At 35.2% G+C, this 21,196-nt stretch overlaps 1 protein-coding gene across 1 annotated transcript; it reads right to left on the bottom strand.

Moving 5' to 3' along the window:
* Positions 1-1,830: 1,830 nt before the first annotated feature.
* LOC119070387 (serine-aspartate repeat-containing protein I-like) lies at positions 1,831-4,415 on the bottom strand. Its single transcript, XM_037174704.1, has 2 exons — positions 4,329-4,415; positions 1,831-3,589 (listed from the first exon to the last, which is right to left on the bottom strand). Exons 1-2 carry the CDS (start codon positions 4,378-4,380, stop codon positions 2,022-2,024), a joined length of 1,620 nt encoding a protein of 539 aa, XP_037030599.1. The 5' UTR covers positions 4,381-4,415; the 3' UTR covers positions 1,831-2,021.
* Positions 4,416-21,196: the final 16,781 nt, after the last annotated feature.

Genomic DNA, 21,196 nt, shown 5'->3' with positions numbered 1-21,196 from the left:
TGAGCTATATACAGGCATATAGAGCTATATAATAGCATATATTTATCTGTGAAATGTTTATTTACAGTGAAATATAGGTAAATATAGCGGTATATAGCTGTTTAAATAGGAATTTATGAAATTTGACTTCGTACGGGGCTGTCTATATTGCCTCCGGCAATTTAGTTGTATATGATAACAAAGCAAAGAGTGGATAATGTAAGTGATTTTAAAGGGAGAATAGTTTTTCAGCAGAGAAGAAAATGAAGTAAGAGAAATGAAGAGTTTCACATTAAAGGCTTTTGATACGAATAGGTGTTTCGTACGGGTCGGCGTTAGCTATGTTTTTTTCCGCGGATTTGGCATCTCTAGACAACCACAATAGGTTTCCCCTTACTCAGGGAGTCCAATTCGACGTGTTACAAACGTATGCGTCTTTCTAACGTAGCGTCATTTTCAAACAATGAAGCGTTGAAATGTATTTTTCGGTTCACTTTTTCATCGAATCGTTCAATTAAAATTCAAATTTTAGGCACACTTACGGCGTGAATTTACAGTGTAAGTTCACAAAGTATACGGTTGAAAGTAGTTTTATTCCAATGCCACAAAGAAACGTTCTGCTTCTTCTATGCTTAAAACGTGCTGAGTGCCTTAAAGTCAATTCGAGAGGCACTTTTCGGATTACTATCTAATGGAGCTGAAATGATGGGTGAAATTTTGATATTCGAGTAAAAACATCATTTGCATAATGATGTACTATGTAAATATACTGTTTGTTTTGCGCCGAAAATTTAGCCACACAAATCCTAATAATCCACCGATCGAGACTCAAATCTTTATTATTCGCTTTACTTTATGTACAATTCGCAATCATTCATCAAAGAAGGAAAAGAAAAGAAGGGAAAAAACCCAAGGAACCGAAGAAAGTATAACATTTAACCTTATTTCTCCAAAGACCCTTCTTTCATTTTTATTCATTTCATTTCGAACACGATAACACACATAATGAAAATCTCGTTCTCGTAACAATATGTGCTCACACAGAATCCAGACTTTTCGGCTTTAGACTTACTTCTGTATATTTTCAAGTCACTTCTGCTATGGGCGTATATTATATTTTATATGATAATTTAATGGCAAAGGTTCAATGAAACAGAAAAAAAAGGTCAACCGAAAAGTAAACCCCTTTTGTGTGAAAAGAAAATCTTCTGGTCGGAGAGTCGGTTTGTTTTATACCATGAAACGTATTTAGTTTGAGAAACAGCCAAGTCTCCATTTAGAGATATAAAATATCCAACTCCATGGAAGAATATATAGAGGCTTGTTCTTGTATCGCTTTTTGTTTTACCTTAGGTTAGCGTATCATATCAAACTTAAATATGTAAAACTTACATTGTAAACAGAAATTTACGGAAATTAAATTCAATGAGTCCACAGTATGGTTTAACTTTAGTAGAAACTATAGATCACATGTAAGAGCTGTTTATTAAGTAGCGGTTGCCACTTTACGAAAGCAGTAGTGGTGTAGTCTGTCTGGAAACTGCCGCGAATTACGATCATCGGTAGTTATCGACGATTTCCGGGAAAAACACAATTCACGAGTCTTCTAGAGTAGATTATTAATCAGTCAAATTGCAATAAGAAACGTTCAAACTCTACCAGCTCTTGATATGTCACGGTCACGGTCAAATTGCAATAAGCAACTGGGATAATAGATTCATGACAAAAACAATGATTCCCTTATCTCATTAAAATGGTTTTGTTCTGCGACTGAGACGGTCTACAGTCGGACCTGTTTTCAATGTAATTTTGGTTAAACGTTTTCATTGAGCAGTGATACGAATCTTTCGCATTTGCCTGCTGATTAATTGAATATATTTGATGTAAAATGTACAATTCTATCATTTCAGTTTTCCAATATTTTATTAGGGTTTCTGCAACGATTTTACATTTTTCTATTATTTGCTTCCAGAAACACCATCTGCACTGCAAGGGCTTTCATAGAACCCATCATATCGTCAGCTGGTTGTTCAATCATGGAATCATAGTGGATCATACAATGCGTCAGAAGCATAATCGCAATTTCGAGTAGATTGAGCCCTCATAGCATCAGCAGCAGCATCGCAATTTCGAGAAGATTGAGCCCTCATAGCATCAGCTGCAGCATCGCAGTTTCGAGAAGAGCGACAGGGAGAATTTGCCCTTGCAGCATCGCAGTTTCGAGAAGAGCGACAGGGAGAATTGGCCCTTGCAGCATCACAGTCAGCGTGAGCATCAGCATCGAAGTCAGCGTCAGCATCATAGTCAGCGTCAGCGTCAGCATCGCAGTCAGCGTCAGCATCAGCATCGAAGTCAGCGTCAGCATCAGCATCGTAGTCAGCGTCAGCATCAGCATCGCAGTCAGCATCAGCATCAGCATCGAAGTCAGCGTCAGCATCAGCATCGCAGTCAGCATCAGCATCAGCATCGCAGTCAGCATCAGCATCAGCATCAGCATCGGAGTCAGCGTCAGCATCAGCATCAGCATCGCAGTCAGCATCAGCATCAGCATCACAGTCAGCATCAGCATCAGCATCGAAGTCAGCGTCAGCATCACAGTCAGCGTCAGCATCAGCATCACAAATTCGAGTAGCATCAGCAGCCGAATTACCCTTTCTAGTAGCATCAGCAGCAGAGGCACCCTTTCTAGTAGCATCAGCAGCCGAACTACCCTTTCGAGAAGCATCAGCAGCAGAGGCACCCTTTCGAGAAGCATCAGCAGCAGAGGCACCCTTTCGAGAAGCATCAGCAGCAGAGGCACCCTTTCGAGAAGCATCAGCAGCAGAGGCACCCTTTCTAGTAGCATCAGCAGCAGAGGCACCCTTTCTAGTAGCATCTGCAGCAGAGGCACCCTTTCTAGTAGCATCAGCAGCAGAGGCACCCTTTCTAGTAGCATCAGCAGCAGAGGCACCCTTTCTAGTAGCATCTGCAGCAGAGGCACCCTTTCTAGTAGCATCAGCAGCAGAGGCACCCTTTCTAGTAGCATCAGCAGCAGAGGCACCCTTTCTAGTAGCATCAGCAGCAGAGGCCCCCTTTCTAGTAGCATCAGCAGCAGAGGCCCCCTTTCGAGAAGCATCAGCAGCAGAGGCCCCCTTTCTAGTAGCATCAGCAGCAGAGGCCCCCTTTCTAGTAGCATCAGCAGCAGAGGCTCCCTTTCGAGAAGCATCAGCAGCAGATGCCCCCTTTCGAGAAGCATCAGCAGCAGAATCGCCCTTTCGAGAAGCATCAGCAGCAGAGGCCCCCTTTCGAGAAGCATCAGCAGCAGAATCGGCTATTCGAGAAGCATCAGCAGCAGAATCGGCCTTTCGAGAAGCATCAGCAGCAGAATCGGCCTTTCGAGAAGCATCACCAGCAGAATCGGCCTTTTGAGAAGCATCAGCAGCAGAGTCGCCCTTTCGAGAAGCATCAGCAGCAGAGTCGCCCTTTCGAGAAGCATCAGCAGCAGAGTCGCCCTTTCGAGAAGCGTCAGCAGCATCATCGCCCTTTCGAGAAGCGTCAGCAGCATCATCGCCCTTTCGCTTAGCGGCATTACCCATAGAATTTTTAGCTGGTGTTGGTAGCATGTCCATGTCTATAAATTTGGAATATAAAAGGTTTTTTTACAACACTTCATCAGAGTTTGGTTCTAATAAGACAATGCGATGATTAAGCTGATGTACATCAGAAAAAATATACAAAATTGTGTGATACGCAATTTTCACCATTACAGAATCCGCAAACTGTAACTCTAGCTATAATTAGCTATAATTCAAATTTTTATAGTGTTATACTGTCAAACGTGACAGAAGAAGAAAATAAATATTTGGATTATGTCTTCTGCGTCGCTATGAGTAGGTACAGTAATTGCGAATAAGGCTGTTATAAAGAATGCAATTATCCAAAGCTTTAAACCAAAAAGTATGAAATTCTTGAAAATTCGAAACATGATACTCCTCTGAGAATTTTTACACATCATGTTTTAAGCAGTAATTATATTGACGAGCAATGAGAATATTTACGCAAATACATATATTTTCTTGACACTAGCACGCGAATATTCGTATCGCTCGTCAATATAATTACTGCTTTACTCTTTTGACAGAATCCGCAAATCAGTTTCATAACACTTTCGTAACAACAAAAAAGTGAAATTTTAGATCTTTACGTGATTCTGGTCGGTAAATGCAATTTTATGAGTACATTTACCGACCAGAAGCACGAAGTTTTTTTGACAAGTGAGAATCCTCTTCGGGCCAGGGCATAACGTCCCACTCGTCAAAATAAAAATTTGGAACTTCGGACGTAATGTACTAATAATTCCACAAATTTACCCTTGACTAAAAGGCACAAGATGGTCAGTACGAGACCGATATGTTTACACATTTTCGTTTAATGCTTTGTTTTCGACTTAATGAGCAAAAACTGTCTGATTGAAAAAAGTTGTATGTTGACACTATTTATAGCAAAAACATACGTACGATTAGAGGGAGAACATGATAAGAAAAGGTAGGTTGAAATTACTTACCATTAGAAAACCGTTAATCAGGCCAAAATAGGGTAAACACTAAAGCGTAAATTGTTTCTGCCACTGTTTCGAAATGTGAATTCACTTATAAGATCAATAGCCCAAATAGTGCCGCAATTTATGCCAGTCGATGAGACTGAAGAGTGAAGAAATTTTAAGACTGTACGAAATGCTTTGGACATTAACATTATTCGAAGAGCATAGTGGAATTAAGGTATTTGTAATGGCTCATTGGATGTCAAATGCGTGAAATTAAATATGAAAATATGAATTCTACTTCGTCAGAAAACCACGGCTTGTAACATGAGCAACATTATTAAATTTTTGAACATTTATAACCAGAGTCTGCACAGACCGTATGAAATCAAAGTTGTTGCCGATATGAATTAGTGATAGGCATGTTGTGCTAGACAAGTTCCATATTTGAAAATATGATATTTCTGGTCACTGCAATAAAATGACATAGACTCATGCTCTCGTTTTATTTGTTTCACCCCCAGCCATACATATGAAACGGTTTTCTGAGAATATTATTGTACCGATACATGACTACATACATTGCAACGAAATTATTGATACCTCATCCCTAATGGGTTTTATTTTCTATCAAAAACAATGTAAATATTGGCCAATAGTTCGAACGGTTGTTATCTGCGAATGTAAATGCTAGTCAAATTTAATCTATGAAACATTATGCGTTCAAACTTGGCCCAGAAAGAACATTAACAATGCATTGAGTTTGACAACGAATTAAATTGTTATAAATGGAAATTTTGGTTTATAGGACTTAATCAGAAATTGTTTTTGCATTCCGATTAATATGTTTACCGCAAAGAAACTTGTTGTGATACTTTTAAATGCAAGCTAGTAGATATACATTCAACAAACGAATATTTTCCAATGTTTTCCTATCACATGACCTCAATTTTTTGGTTGTCTAAATATTTGTGCACTCAAAAGAAGTTCTTTTAAAGAACAGACACAAATCTTGATTATTATATCTGAGGATTTCGTTTTGTTCCATTTGCAGAAAGTGTATCTTTCGTGAAATTTTGTTTTACCTTGCAGAATTAAATGTGAAAAGTCATTGTTGAAATCACGCAATTTACTAAATGTGAAACTACACTTTTGATAGTTAAGGTTCAAATTAATTATTCGTGACGTGAGTTTATGTTTTCATGCCTTGGCAGATTTATGTCTACCTAAACATGGCCCATTTTTCTTATTTTTTGGTAGTGTGTAAACTGAACGCTGCTTGATCGCTTATAGCTTTGAAATGTAGATTTTTGTCAATCTAATGAAATTTCATATATATATTTTCCAACACAAGTGGTGGTAGACTACTTGATTATTTGGTTGTTCGTGGAAGTGATTTATTAATTTATTTGGGCATCTGTCTTTCAGTTGTCCTGTGCACAAAACGTTGCTTGCACCTCATCAAGAAAGTTTTTTTTTTGTGCCTAAGGACAACGCACTCTAAGCAAAAGTGTTTCGAGTGACATCTGCCAAATAGAGTACTATATGAAAACATTTTCCAGCTTTTTTACAGTGTTTGTGTGTGTTCGTTATGATCCTTACGGCACAAAAAACGTCCTTTGTAATTAGTGATGAAAGCGGAATTATTCAGGACACGTCGTAAGCTTGTCCTACTCGGCTTCTCCTCGTTACGACAAGCTTACTAAATTCCAAAAATGACACTTTTCATCACTTATAAAAAAAATACTGTTTTCAGCGTACTACATGATTGAGATGTAGAAGCTTTGTGACGTGTAGCTAAGATGTACATCGATGTTGGGTGGTAGACGACAGCGGATATTTGACTAAATGTATGTTTTTGAAGAAATACTTGGATGGATGATTCGTTGGTAGCATTTTTGGAAATCGCTGGAAAAGAAATGAAACCTCTGACCACAGTGGAGTAGAAGAATGCGATAGCAATAATATTTTATAGAGAAAAATGATTGACATAAAGGTGTCGATGTGTGACCATGGACGAGAGTCCCGTAACAGCGTAAATTATCAGCCGTGAGTGACAAAAAAGTGACAAAATTCACTTGTTCAGTCGTAAGTCACTAAAAATTGCGCCCTTTAAATTTGTTCTGTTTAACATGCGAGTTACGTCCATTGTAATGCAACCGCAGCTTTTAACAAACAGAACGATGAAATGATAATCAGCAATATTGGATATCCAATCAAACATTGCCATTTGCCTTACAGGAGAAAGTTTGAGGCAATCAGATGATAGTATTTGCCTTACGGGAGAGCCGTTGCGTTGTCCAAGGTGTCCAAAATAATTTCAAATATTAGTCAATGCGTTTGAGTTATCAGAACACTACAAACGGTGATAGATGTTAACGGAATAATGGTGACGCCAGCGACATATCCCTATAGGGATTTTGTCTGGGAAAAAGGTTATTAGCTAAAAATTTCATAAACGTTACGTTCATAAACATTTCAGACATGCGTCCTTTACTTGACGACTAGATCATGTTCAAGTAACCCTTCCACTATTCTATCATATTCATAATAACATTTTACATGACACAACATCAACGGAGCTGTAATGCGTGTATCCATACACATAACCGTAATCATAATGTTTGTCTGTCGAATTCCCTTTCAAACACGTGTAATATGCATGAGGGTAAAAGAATCAGCAAACACAAATTATTGTGCCTTACATTTTGATATATTTTTTTTTATATTTTTTCTCCGATCTCAGAAAATGTCGATAAGAATTTTAACTTTATGAATAGAAAGGAAAAAAGAATTTTTGACAGAATTTTATCAATTCATCATTTTTCTAAAAGAATCAGCTACATGGGCGAAAACAACACCATTACTTATACTGTACTCTACATACATAAGTATAATCATAGTTTAGCAGTATGGTGCAATAAAAGTTTCTATAAATTTTTCTTTATTTTTTTCTTTTACTTTTTCTTGTTCTTTATCCAGTAAAAGAAAATCATAAATTTTGATTTCATATTCCCTGAAGATAAAGAGGCAGTGGAACAATTTTCGGAATTTTAGTGTATGGGTTATATAACAATATTAAGAAATGTACATTGGTATGGGATGCGAAAACGAATTATATCGAAAATGTTGACGATTCCTGACAAAAATCGTTGGTGTGGTAAAGGCCATCAATTTGGTTTAAGAGGGTTTTAGTTGTACATATAGACGAGGGATTATGACGAGAGTGGACGTGACCGTATATTATCATTGATAAATCAATAAAAAATACATTTTGGTAAACGATTTCCCTTTACTTTTATCTAAAAAAAAAAAACAAAAATCCATTCCGCTAATTACACTTGCGGAAAATGGAAATGTGATGTGTTTTCTGATTTAAGAGTTGTTGTGGTTTTTAATTGTTTCCACAAAAATATTCGTTTAGCAAATGATGGAGAAATCTAGGTTCTGTATTTGGGTGTATTTCGTTGTAAGTAACGTGCATATATCTATCAAAATCATCTAGATTTCCATTTGTTGAATAAAATTTTCGCCCAAAAACCACAACAACTCCCAAATCAGAAAACACGTCCCATTTGACGTTTCCGCAAGTGTAGAAGAAAAAAATCTTCGCATAATGTATATACCACATCTCATTGTTGGTAAAAAAAAGAAAAATTATTACGAAAGTGTAATGACTTTTAGTCGTCTCACTGCTAGTACATACATATATAAATATATATTACATGTGGATACACTCACAGAATGAGCACGGGGTGCAGAATCATATATTTTATGTTCCTCCATACTCTGTGCGACGTATGAATGGAAATGTTACAAATATCTCGAAGGCAAATTCAAATGTTTGATATGATTTCATATAGGACTTACACAAACGCTACACCCGCTACACCGAACCCCGCACACAAAGGATATGAAGATAAAAATATAAAGTGATATGATGGTAAATATTGCTTTTGTAGGCAGCACAACTTTTGCGTTTTGTTTAAACTGTTAACGAACTCTGTTCCATTTTGTTATTTCGTACGCAATTCTTTCTCGTCTTTCTGCTACTTGACGATGGTATATATAATGTATTAAAAGGGGCTTTCATTTTTACCGCAATTACCACTTCAAAAAAGATGTTAGTTAAATCCCATTAACAACAAAAATTTTCCATACACTCAAATGTGGTATCGCTCTTTTTCGCTAAGATCGAAAGTGGGAGCATGTACTTAAGAGAAGTTTTACGTTTTTAGGATTTTTTTGTGAGGTAAAATATATTCAGAAAAATGATAGCCGCAATTCTCTCAAAAAACCACGGAAGCTGGTCTCAATTTTCAGGGTTTTGTATTTTTGGATGCTCCACCCTCTCTGCGAAATTACCTCCCAATCTATGCGTTCGATTGTATCATTTTTTACAGTCGTTTCTAACTCAATAAAGTGCATTGTCAGGTATTTCACTCGAAAATATTAGATAAAGTTTCGCAATCGTGAGTTAAGAGTCATATCGCCAAATCTTCAGCTCGTTGGATTCGTCTTTCAATTCTAGGTTGTACGAATGTCGGCCTTGGAAAGACCTACAGGTAGAGTATACGCACTGCTTGGTGCGAGTACATCCACGAGAGTTATGACTAAAAATATAGTGAATGTTCGGAGAGTCTGGATTACTGCGAAAATCTAATTTAAATCAATCACAGGAAATTTTTGGAGAACATTTGCACATATTTGCTTGGATTTTTATGTTTATGAGAATATTGAACACGGAATTTAATTTTTTGGAGACACTATACACGAATTTTACTACATTGTATATTGTAAGCTTAATGTATAGATAATAAAATCACAAATTTTCATACTTTTGTACGAAAGAAAACGAAAAATCATAACAATCAACCACATCAAAACAAAAAATCTAATTTAGAATTTTCCCAACTGTCACTTTTTCGTTGTACCATTTTGTCGCAAAATGACGCAACGACAAAACGACTCTGCCACGGTTACCCGCTTCATCGAGGCTGTTTACATTATGGCACTCATAATATGCAAAAGTTTGCAAACTTTAGATGCCTCTGTAGCATAAAACGTTGTACTTTAAAACCAATCCAATAATATTATTTAAAAAAATAAATGTTCGCGGTTCCTTTCCACGGGCAACAATAACGTATTACAAGACATTATTATGCCTTCTTAACCGTAAACTTGCTTTTGCAAAAAATAAAGAAAAAAAATCGTAAAAAGATCAAATCATTTTTTCCTTAACGGTTCATTAAATATTGGATAAAAATTATGATGCTCTTGACAGGTCGCTGTCTTGTTGAACCAATTCAAAATTAAAACTCTTGCAAGCATCTGGATTGTTGATGTTTTTCTACGTTAAATAACATTTTCATGTGTCGGGGCCGAAAATGAGGGAGTTTTGAGATTTTTCTCTGGTTTTCGACCCCTTACATGATTTTTTTTTTGGGTATCTGTTTTGGACGATTGATTTTAGGCACTTTCGAATACAACTCGCGAAATTGCCTAAAAACAATCGTCCAAAACAGATACACAAATAACTATTTCACGTCGCTACAAAGTAACAATATTATCATATATCGTAGATGATTATTGCGGTCATCCATTTTCAGCTAAAGTCACACTTATCCTAGAGGGTGAGAGTAGACAACGTTATTATACATGATTGTGTATGCTTTAAACACAATCATGTATAATAATGTTGTCTACTCTCACCCTCTAAGATAAGGTTACGAATAATCACCACCCTCATACACTACACATGGTAATATAGAAAGGTATTAAAGCTCATGAACCGAAAGTTATACATGCACCTACGTCTCAAATAACACTTTTATTTCAAACTTATCGCATCGATAAGGATTTTTGTTGTCTTGCAAAACAAAAACCAGTTTTTCGGATTTTCTGGTCGCAAGACAACAAAAAGTACTGTCTCGCTGGGAAATTTTTTATTGAGGTCTGTGGGAAGCTTGTTTTTCAAGCCGAAGGCGAGGCAGTATTGTACTATTGCGAATGTTCCCAAACCGCGAGAATCTTTACTATTGTAAACCGCAATCTTTGCTTAACCGCTACCATTGTAAAATTTATCTGGATTTTGATTGTTTTTATTATTATTATTTTGTCGTAAATGGATGCTATCAATAAAATGAGCATTAAACAAAACCTGTGGCCTTTAGTGGCTAATGTTATATTTGCTGCCTGATAATTAATAATTTATGCAGATCTGTATACATAGCCGAAGTAAATCAACAAGCGGTAATATTTGTAAATTCAGTTTGGTAAATAACAATTTGTGCCACCGAGAATTGAAATACGACGGATTTCAATATCGATAACTAGATTGAAATGTCCAAAATTACAACACCCGTTTTCATGGCTTATTACAACACTCAAACCAGTGTTGAAATGAAATTCGTATGAGTTATTACAGCATTCGTTTTAAAAAAATGCAAAGCAACGTGATCGATCAAATTCGAAGAGTGATTGTTTACAATGAAAATTCTGAATTTTTGTGCATTTGTCTATTTCAATTCTCGGTTGGCACAAAGCATGATGTGTTACACGTATTGTAATGAGATTTTTTCAGCACACGACCCAATTTTCCTTACTCGCTCCGCTCGTAAGGAAAACTTGGGTCTAGTGCTGAAAAAATCAACATTACAATACTTGTAACACAACATACTATTTCCGATTTGCAGTGCGACCATCAGGCAATATATTAAATTTTATTGTTCAACAAATACAATGCAATATTTGCGAAACCATCTGCATTTTACGTTTACATTAACCTTCTAAATCAACGAAAGCCATTGATGTTGTCCATAAAAGACATTGGAATAGAGGTACGAACTATGCTGCCAATGTAATAATCGTTTGGACTACTTTTTTTCCGGTTGACCTTTTTTGTTAGATTTTTTTGTCCCTTAAATACCTGTAAATCATCCTAATTATCTCGTTAGCCCAGCTGTTCGTTATCGAGTCAGCTTTGATACCATTACGATTTAATTCTCATCACACAACACACCAGTCAAAGATGGTTTTTGTGGACAACCTCTCACATGGCAATGTAACAAACTGAGCCAAAATGGCATATCTGATACAGGTATCAGTTGGTATGCATTATACCGAATATATCCCATTTATATTTTCATTACTACCGGAGAGTCTAATTGTACATTTTGAGTGTTTGCATGGAACACTCCAAATGAAATGGCTTTTCTCAATAAGTGGTTGACTGTGGTTGATAGTGCATGCGGAACGGTTGTGAGACACTTCCTATAAAATGTTTTCATAGAATCGAACCGATTTCTTATTTCGTCCCAAATTTTTCACTTTTATAGAAAATCCTTTTTTAATTCTCTGACAGTTTTCGGCAACTACAAAGCTTTCTGTTACAAAAAGTCTTCGTCAATACTTCGGCATCGTTTGCATAAAATTCATCAATGGTGGAATAATATTCATTGTAAAGTGTCTACTCGTGATGCGGAATAAACTAGCAATTGTCGTTATTGGATTTTATAATTTCGAATGAAATACTACTTCGACTATCGAATATCGAATTTTGCGGATTTTGTATCATTGCGACATTTACCTGCAACGTTTGTAATGTTTCAGGGTAGGTAAAAATTAATTTGTAAATAAAAGACGACAATTTACTATTTACGACACATGACAATAAGTGCTGCATTTACGAAATTGATCGAATAGTACATTAAGTCCTTGTTTTCGGTGAATGTAAGATTTGTTTACTCCATCAAGACTTTTTTGCTGTTTATATCGAAGAGCACAATTTTCTCGTTCAGAAATTCACTAGGCCCATTTTTCGGGCTGGTTAGGTTACTTACCTAACTGAATTTCTCATCAGTTTTACCGCCATTTTAAATAAGGTGAGCCCAAAATCACATCAAAACGATTTTTTTTATTCCAGTTTGTATCAGCGAAATATAGTAAAAGTTAATGCCAAACCGAGAGGTCGTAAGATCTAACCTAAATTTTTATCCGAACCGTATATTGGCCAATATTTCCCTCTACCCAAAAGCCTGTTAGCAAGATATTCGACCACTGTTTCGATCTGTTTTGCATCAATACACAGTTTAAAAACAGGATTTCTCATAAGGCCACTATACCAATGTGGACACAAACAAGTCTAGCGAATTATAGTTGAAATGAAATTTTAACTCATTACCAAACTTTCTAACTCTTAGCCAGTCTGTTGGACTGCCACAAAGCAAACAAAGCACATGCGAAAGTTTTTTTTTAATTTCATAAGCCAAACATACCCATGCGACTTGAGTGTTTAATTCTTATGTACAATTGTTAAAAGTTTCCTATGTGCAGAATAAGCAACAGCTGAATATCACCAAGCTGATTTACTAATACACACTTAACGTATGATAAACAATCAAAACTCATTCTGAACAATTTGTTTACTTCAATCATACGTGTTATGTGTGCGAAAAGATGGCGTTAACGTAGAAATGCACTGTGTGTATAGGTTGTCTTTGAATTGTTTACAATACAAAGTGTTTTTGTTTGTACACCAGCTGGTGATATTCAGCTGGTGCTTATTCTGCACATAGGAAACTTTTAACAATTGTAGATAAATCAAAATCCGAAAAGGATCTAACCTTTTCCATTACACGCCGAAATCGCTTCAGAATTACTTAAGTTGCCATCAAGCTGTAAATGGGACTTTTCTTTTATCTCCCATCGTCAACACTTTCGACGACGAGTATCAAAGCTTGTGGTGAATGCAATGGGCACCTTGAAAACCCTTGCTCATCGCAAAAACCATATGTAAATTACATAATTCAATTAGTGTCCATTCCCATTAATCATTTACTAATCTAAAATTGCATTTGCATTGCAAATATTGTGTGTAGTCGTAGTCTGGTGGTGGTGGTCTTCCCTAATTAAACAAAAATTTATCTTCGTTTTGGCATCATAAACGTTCTCCGGTTTCAATTTTCGTTAAAATAATTATTTGAATATACTTCAAAGGCAAGGTCGGTAACAGAGATGACCACAACTAAGCCGACAACATATTTTGCTTTCTGCTTACCACTCTCCATCAACTCAACAAATTACATTTATTCATAGATCATTTCACGCTCGTTTACCGAAGTAATTTCATTTCTATCCGAACACCTGATGACATACAAAATAAATTGCCGTCTAATCCATTTAATGTTTAATTTTCAAACTAATTGCTTTAGAATTATCTGTACACCTCATCTTAAATAAATTGATTATGCAATTCGATGTTATGTTGAATTTTGATAGTCTCTGTTGCTTTACATCCGTTGTAGGTATATTTACGTCATCCAATCCATTTTTAGCTAATTTGTTATTAACGTATTAGTCCCTAAGGATAAACCATCACACCGTTCCAAATGTTCGTCGTTACATCCCATACGAATTTATCCGTGTACTTGTGGTTCAATTTAGATTTTAAATTTCTTGCAACAAATCGATTCGGTTAGCAACGCCACCATGTATAGGTCATACCGGTATACTAAATTAAAATGTATAGCTGGTAAATTTAGAAAAATGATAAGAGGATGACATCGATAGCTCAACCTAGTTTTGTAGTTAATTGGAAAATGTATGCATTGTCCTTGTGTGGATAATACTGAGATTTCCTCTCTAGGTATTATTACTCTAAGGGATAATATGGTAAATATTGGTATGCGTAAATTCTTTGTCGGGTGTTGTATCTTGTTGTAACTTAACATTTTTTATTACCAAAATAGAGTTAGAAAAGTGTTTCTAGAAAAACAAGAAGACGTCAGACTGTTCGAAGAGAAATGGAATTTTCAACACACATGGACACAAACGATTTTTTCTTGCCACAGAAGCCTTATACATCATTTTCATGACCTTCCCAGCGTCAGACACGATCAGTGCCGGACTGGCTCAAAAAAGCCCTTCGGGCGTTGTATAAAGAAATTTTTCAAAAGGCCATTCGTTGCCCTTTATCCATACAAAAATCAAAAGGCCCTTCGGGAATCGCTTGAACGCCTATAGGGCCAGTCCGGCACTGGACACGATACGAATATTAACAGTAAAAACAAAGCTGTCAGACACGACACCAGAAGCTGACCTCAATTCCTTTGTTTTAATTCTTGGTTATGTGTATTTACTGTTACGTGAAAATGATCTCTGGCAAGAAAAAATCTTTTACACTCGCCAAACCATGAAAACACTGTCGCGACGCGACACTACAAAATCGTGTCATTCTTGAGGCTTGGTGTGGTGATACTCTTCCAGTTATCTTCAGTAGTAAATGTACGAAAACAGTATTTCAGACTTCAGATGTACAGTTTGTTCACCTTTAGAAAATAGGCAATTCCCTGTCAATTAAGTGTTATTTTGGCACAAAATTTGAAGAGAGAAACATTTATTTAACATAAAAGGTGCTGCTTACATAACATAAGTTGCTTAATTACACAGCATATTGATAAATCCGGTGACAACAAACAAAATAACATAACCATCGACGATTTTTAAAACTCTAAAATATCTCCGATATGTTCCGACCTTAAGATGAGTTCAGAGTTCGTGAAAAATGCATGCAAAATCGACCTCTGCAAAATGCTTGCAAAATATGACACAAAATGTATGAGCTATCTGTCAAATATTTTGCAAGCACAGTGTAAACATCAGGTTTACACCGAGCTTGCAAAATATTTGACAGATAGCTCATACATTTTGTGTCATATTTTGCAACCATTTTGCAGAGGTCGATTTTGCATGCATTTTTCACGAACTCTGTACTAGCCTTAAAAAAAACCACTATGCACGAGAATATTTTCAGTGCACTTTGGTTCAAAAATCAATGTGTTATCTTGAAAGTATGAAATGTGAAAAAGTGAAATTAAATGACTCAAATTTTAAAGTGCGCGTGGCGCCCAAAAGTCGAAAGCTGACACTGGTAATATGTGGTTCTGAAGCGGACACAACTTTGTTTTTCGCATTGGTTTAATTGTAACGAAAATTAATTCCAATAATTTTTCATGCAGAATTATCCTTTCTTACCTTTTGCTGTCGAGACTTTTGGAACATTTAGTGAACCTGCAAAATTATTTGTTAAAAGACTCGGCCCTATTCTAAAATCAAAGTCTGGGATTATTCACGCTAAATCATTTTTCATACAAAAAATAAGTTTTGCTATCCAGCGTGAAAATGTAGATGTGATCATCGGAAAGATTCCAAAAAATGCGAAAATAAAAGTAGTTTTTTTATTTAAATGGCTAAATTTAAATAGAAAACTTAGCCGCCGATTGTAAAATTTGATCATTGTTAATAAAATTGTTTTAAATTTTTTTATCTAAATCAAACCAGAACTATATACACGTCTCTGCGCTCTTCAAATTTTATTTATTTATTTACCATGTCTCGCCAAAAATAATATGGATTATTTGTATACATACTAATTCGTAATCGAAATGATAATTCAATTTTCATTAATCCACTTTCCTTTCATATCATCGACTCTTTCGTTAATGAATGAAATTCCACTTAAAACTCAACGTAATATACATTTGCTTGAGTTGTAGTGTCTGAAATGTGTATAAACAAATGTGAAACTTTGGGAAACAAAAGCACAAATATCACAAATATCGCATATGTTTTACATAAATCCTTTAATCCCATCCAGGAAAATATACACAAACATTTCGTGGAGGAGAAAGAGAATGTATTACACACACACATTTATTTGTGTTCCACACTCAACAGCTAAATTTTCCTGCATGAAAAGTTTTTGGAAACCAAAGCCAAAGCAAATTTTATTAGTTTTACTGTTAAATACGAAAATAAATTCGGTGAATTCTACATGCCGTAATTTACCTCTCTCGTATTCATAACTTTTAAGCATTTTACATCTAAATTGTTTTGATAAACACCGCTTCAGTTTTTATCGTGCACACCACACCATACTGTTTAACCATCCGGCTCGATCCATGAAAATGGGTGCCAATATGATGTGGTTGTTATTAATGAACACAATTACACTGAAAAAAATCATTCGATTTTGTATCGCTTCAATCAGCTCGGCTTTTGAACATTTCGAAAATTTTATGGCTTTTAAAAGCTACACCACACCGAATGTTAACACCAATCCATTATAAATCGTTATCATCCGTTTACTCGAACAATGTATACCCGCCACATTCCAGACACATTCAACGGGTATAGTAACACCAGGAAATTAACAATTCTCATTAATTCAATCGAATGAACATTGTCTTAATCTTGGTAAAGTTGATTAATTTTATACAAGGAATAATATGTTCGGCAATAGTGGGTATTTACACCGCACTATTAAATCGGATAAAACAAAAACCGTTTGATTAGGATAAATCGATAATGCTTATTTAAGTGAGCTCTGGCATTAGTGGAGTGGATACATAAATGTGATTGAATGTTGGAGAATGGTGGGATTTCTTTTTTTTCGGCTGCTGAATTTATATGTACAACAGAATGGGATGAAATGAAGGGGGGAGTGAATCTTTTGCGAATATTTATACACTCATAATAAGTATGTGTAAGTGTTAAGAAGATGACTCGAAACCCTAATCATCATGAATTCATTTACGAAATGAAATGGAACGGATGATAAAGATTTTTAGTCCTACAATTAAGATGTCTTTCGGTTGCGATGTGAGGATATTTTCGGATAAATGAGGCATTCTCTACCATGGTACATTATCGTCTCGAAAGTTGATTAAATACAAAGCCACTGGACGGACATTGGACCTGCACAGATAAAAATGTGGGATTACAATTTTTAGGTCCGAGTGGATTAGTTTCAAAAAGTAATTCTTTCTGGATCAGATTTTTAATTTTTGCTAAAAATTGAAAAAAAAGTAGTTCCTTAGGATTAAAAATAGGATTAAACATATTGGGGATTGAACGATGATACTGTTGATAAGAATTCTCCGTCTATAATTTGATTATCAAATTGTCAAATGTCAGGGCCTAAAATATGAAAATTTAATTCCTCTAGGGATTACTCATTCGTCATTTGGGGATAAGTTCAAGCAATCCTTGAATGGATTAAATTTTAATTCAAAAAAAGATTCGATCGCGTACTGTTAATCCCAAAAAGATTTAGATGTAGATCCATATTTTTATCTGTGTGGAAGTCAGTCAAACTTATGCATGATTTCTTTTTCAGCTGGTCCACGCAGACAAATAAAAGTGCTTTTTGTAGTGTTTTTACCCACTTGGGTGGGTCATTTCCCTTGACTAACTATCAATACTTTCAATAATTCCAGTCCCAGTTGTCTTACCATTTTTAAAAAAGTTGGTGTTTTTAAAAACACTAAATTATAGTCAGATGAAAAAGCGAAACAAGAATGGTCTCTTTGCTACATCATTAATTGAATATCTCTTTTATTTTCACTGGGCGTTTAGAAAATTCAAAATTAATTTAATTTTCTGAAGAGCTACGTTAATCGAAGGTTCAGCGAGCAATGTTTTACATCCAATAAATATGAGTACTTAAAAACGCTTTTAAAATGGCATATTTCATGCCTACCTCTTGAAGAAATAAAATTCGTGTGAATTACGGCCCTCGCTTCGCTCTAACCGCAAAGTTCACACTCGTTCAAATATTCATAAGCCTAGGCATGGAAAATAGGAAATTATAACACGATGTGATCAGAAGAGGCATTTTTGAATATGTTATACATACATATACTGAGAAGAATACAAACAAATAATATTTACAACGATTGAATATTGTCTCCTAAAAAGCGCAATGAGTGGAAGGTCCAGCGAGGAATGTTTAACTCCTAATATGAGTCTCATATATAGTTTACTAAAAGCGCTGAAAAGGTGGCATATTTCTTGCCTACCTCTTGAAAAAATAAAATTCGTGTGAAGTTCCCACTCGTTCAAACATTTTAGGAACGAAAAAAATTCTTTTAAGAATACGATTTCACGTAAAAATTGTCGTGTATCCCATATTACTAGTTCAATTATATTCCAATGTTCGAGTTTATCCACATGAATTACGCTACTGGTCAAAATTGATTTTTGAAGCCTCTGAGAATTACTTGATTACTATAGGTTTCTCAAGTAAGCAAGCAAAAACTATTTTGGGAAGTACTTCTAAATTGTTAGACCAGAAATCCAGAATTTCACTACTCGTCAGATAAGAAATTTTATCATTTTCTGTCAATCACGGCAGAGTAAAATAAACGTCAAATAAGGGACCTAATACACTGGAGGAAAATGAACACAAATGAACACTGACATAAATTGGAAAATTTTGTTCGCAAAATCGGGCTTCTAGATCAATCAGGTCCATTGTCAAATCAGCGCTCCTGCCTGGTTAACTTTACTCTGTCGTGCTGTCAATTATAACAAAAAATTTGAAAATCGGGTAAAAATTACTCAAGTTATCGCACGGTAACAAGAAAAAGCGTCTGTGTAGAAATTCACCCATCTCGTTGTTATAACATTATCCATCTGCAAACTCAACCTCAAGAATATCAATCTTCGTCGAATAACACAAAAAATTTCAAAATCTGATAAGAATTAGGGAAGGTATCGCGGTAACACGGAATAAAATTGTATTGAGAATTACTCACATCTCATTACCCCAATATTGCCCATCTACGAACTAAACCTCATGATTTTCATTCTCCGTCGATTAAAACCAAAATTTTGCAAATCGGTAAAGAATTCCTCGACGTTTTCTGTATTTAAAGTTTTTTGACAATGTAGAACATTTTCAAAATATCATAGTGAACTTAGCGTTACGGACATTTAAGGGTATTTTCTTTCATAAGACCCTGACTTTCAGTCAAGGGAATAAGGGGACAAGAAAATTCATGTCTAAATGTTAGTGATGTCCACTTTATCTATGAAGATATTTAAAAATTACTTCACTTTTAAAACTTACCATTGAAGAAAAGTAGGTAAATTCATCAAAGTGACATCTGTAATAAAAAATTTGGTAGGATATAGGTAGCGCTGGGAGCAAATTTTAAAACGTCTCCTACTCGTTTTGCAATCTTGCCGTCAATGTCATTCTATTCATGGTACAAAATCCATCAAAGTGCACGAAAACGACGAAAACGCAGCTAAGGAACGCTACATGATAGTAGCGCTACTCCGATACCTTCCGTTTACATTTTCTCGCAAACATACAACTTCTCTTTATGTCATAGGATGTCAGTTATGTTCCACCGAATAATACTACATCGATTTGGACGTGCGGTGATTTTATTTTTATTCTCGTTTCTTGACAGATTTTTCAGATTTTTTAGTCGATTTTTGCGATCCTGGCCAATTAAGAAATTGTAAGATGCAATGAAATCATATTGTATCAATGACGGTTGTGTCTTCTAGATTAAAGTTAGTAGCACAGCCTTAAGATAATTTTCCTCCAATCAAATCAGTTTTTAAAGGTACCATTCCAATCAATTCATTAATTATCCTGTCTTGTGCAAGACATACTTAGTTTCTATGTTTGATTAGTTTCTGATTTAAAAAAAAAATAATAATTTTACTGTAAACTTCAAATACAATTGTCGATTCCATAATGTTCCACCATTTTCACTAATTAGTATCTTACTCACATCCCACATACACATCACATAGCATATACTTCCTGATTTATTAATCATATATGGTTTTATAACCCTATACCCACCGTCATGTCTCCCATCACACAATATTCCAAAACTCCCTTTAATGCTAAACATGATTGCTTTATTATTTTACGATAAATGTGATAAATTTATGGTTTATTCAACATTTAGCGAATTACGTTATAACAGAGAATATTACAAAGAACATCAACAACGGTAAATGACAAAGCAGTAGAAATAAAATGACATAGTTCATACATCATATTTCTCTCCTTATTATTCAGTAGATGTATGTTGGAAGATAAATAAGCATGACTAATTTCAAAGGATTAGTCATAAATATATTTGTTTGTGTCAACGAGAGGTATATCACATGCGCACGTTACAAACAAACATTTCACAATTTAACAAGTTGAGAGAAAGACACTTATTGTTTTTTTTAACATTTGAGCGGATCATGTTCAGATGTGGCACCATATCTATTCTAAAGCTCCAAGTGGTACGCCCGCCCGCCGTCTGAGATGGATGTAAACAATTTTAATGCAGTTTTGCAAAGCACCTATCACAGTAATAGAATATATGGTGTGTCAAAGTCAAAATCCTACTCTACTTAGTACCATTAGTATACCATTTATGGTATAGTAATATTAATCACAACTAATTCGTATAACATTCAATTTGTCGTTTCGCTATTTTTTCTAACAAAAATATTTTAGGATTTTCTTGTTTGTGACTTTTTAGGAGCTCGTTTCATGGTTTAACAAGCAAATATAATAATATGTTGAAAGCAAGTTGAAAGCTAGCACTTAATTGAACTACTGGTATTAAATAGTCATGTTTTGACACCCCCAAAGAATCCTTTACTATGCTAGGTGCGTTGATCTTTGCTCTAGTTTTAATTCCAAGGCGGTTAAATACATTGATGGTCTGAAATATTAACATAATATTCAGATTATGGACCGATTAACAGTATCTAGACAATATTATCGATTCATTGCATATTTTCTGGAAAGTTTCTAGAATTTACTTTTAAACAAACTTTTTTCGAAAACTTTTGAAACATGGCCGAATGAAGTTGAACCACCGCACGAAAATG

This window comes from Bradysia coprophila (assembly GCF_014529535.1).
Source record: "Bradysia coprophila strain Holo2 chromosome X unlocalized genomic scaffold, BU_Bcop_v1 contig_79, whole genome shotgun sequence".
NCBI lineage: Eukaryota > Metazoa > Arthropoda > Insecta > Diptera > Sciaridae > Bradysia > Bradysia coprophila.
Note: the sequence above shows the minus strand (reverse complement) of the source record. Positions and strands in the feature narration are given on the sequence as shown.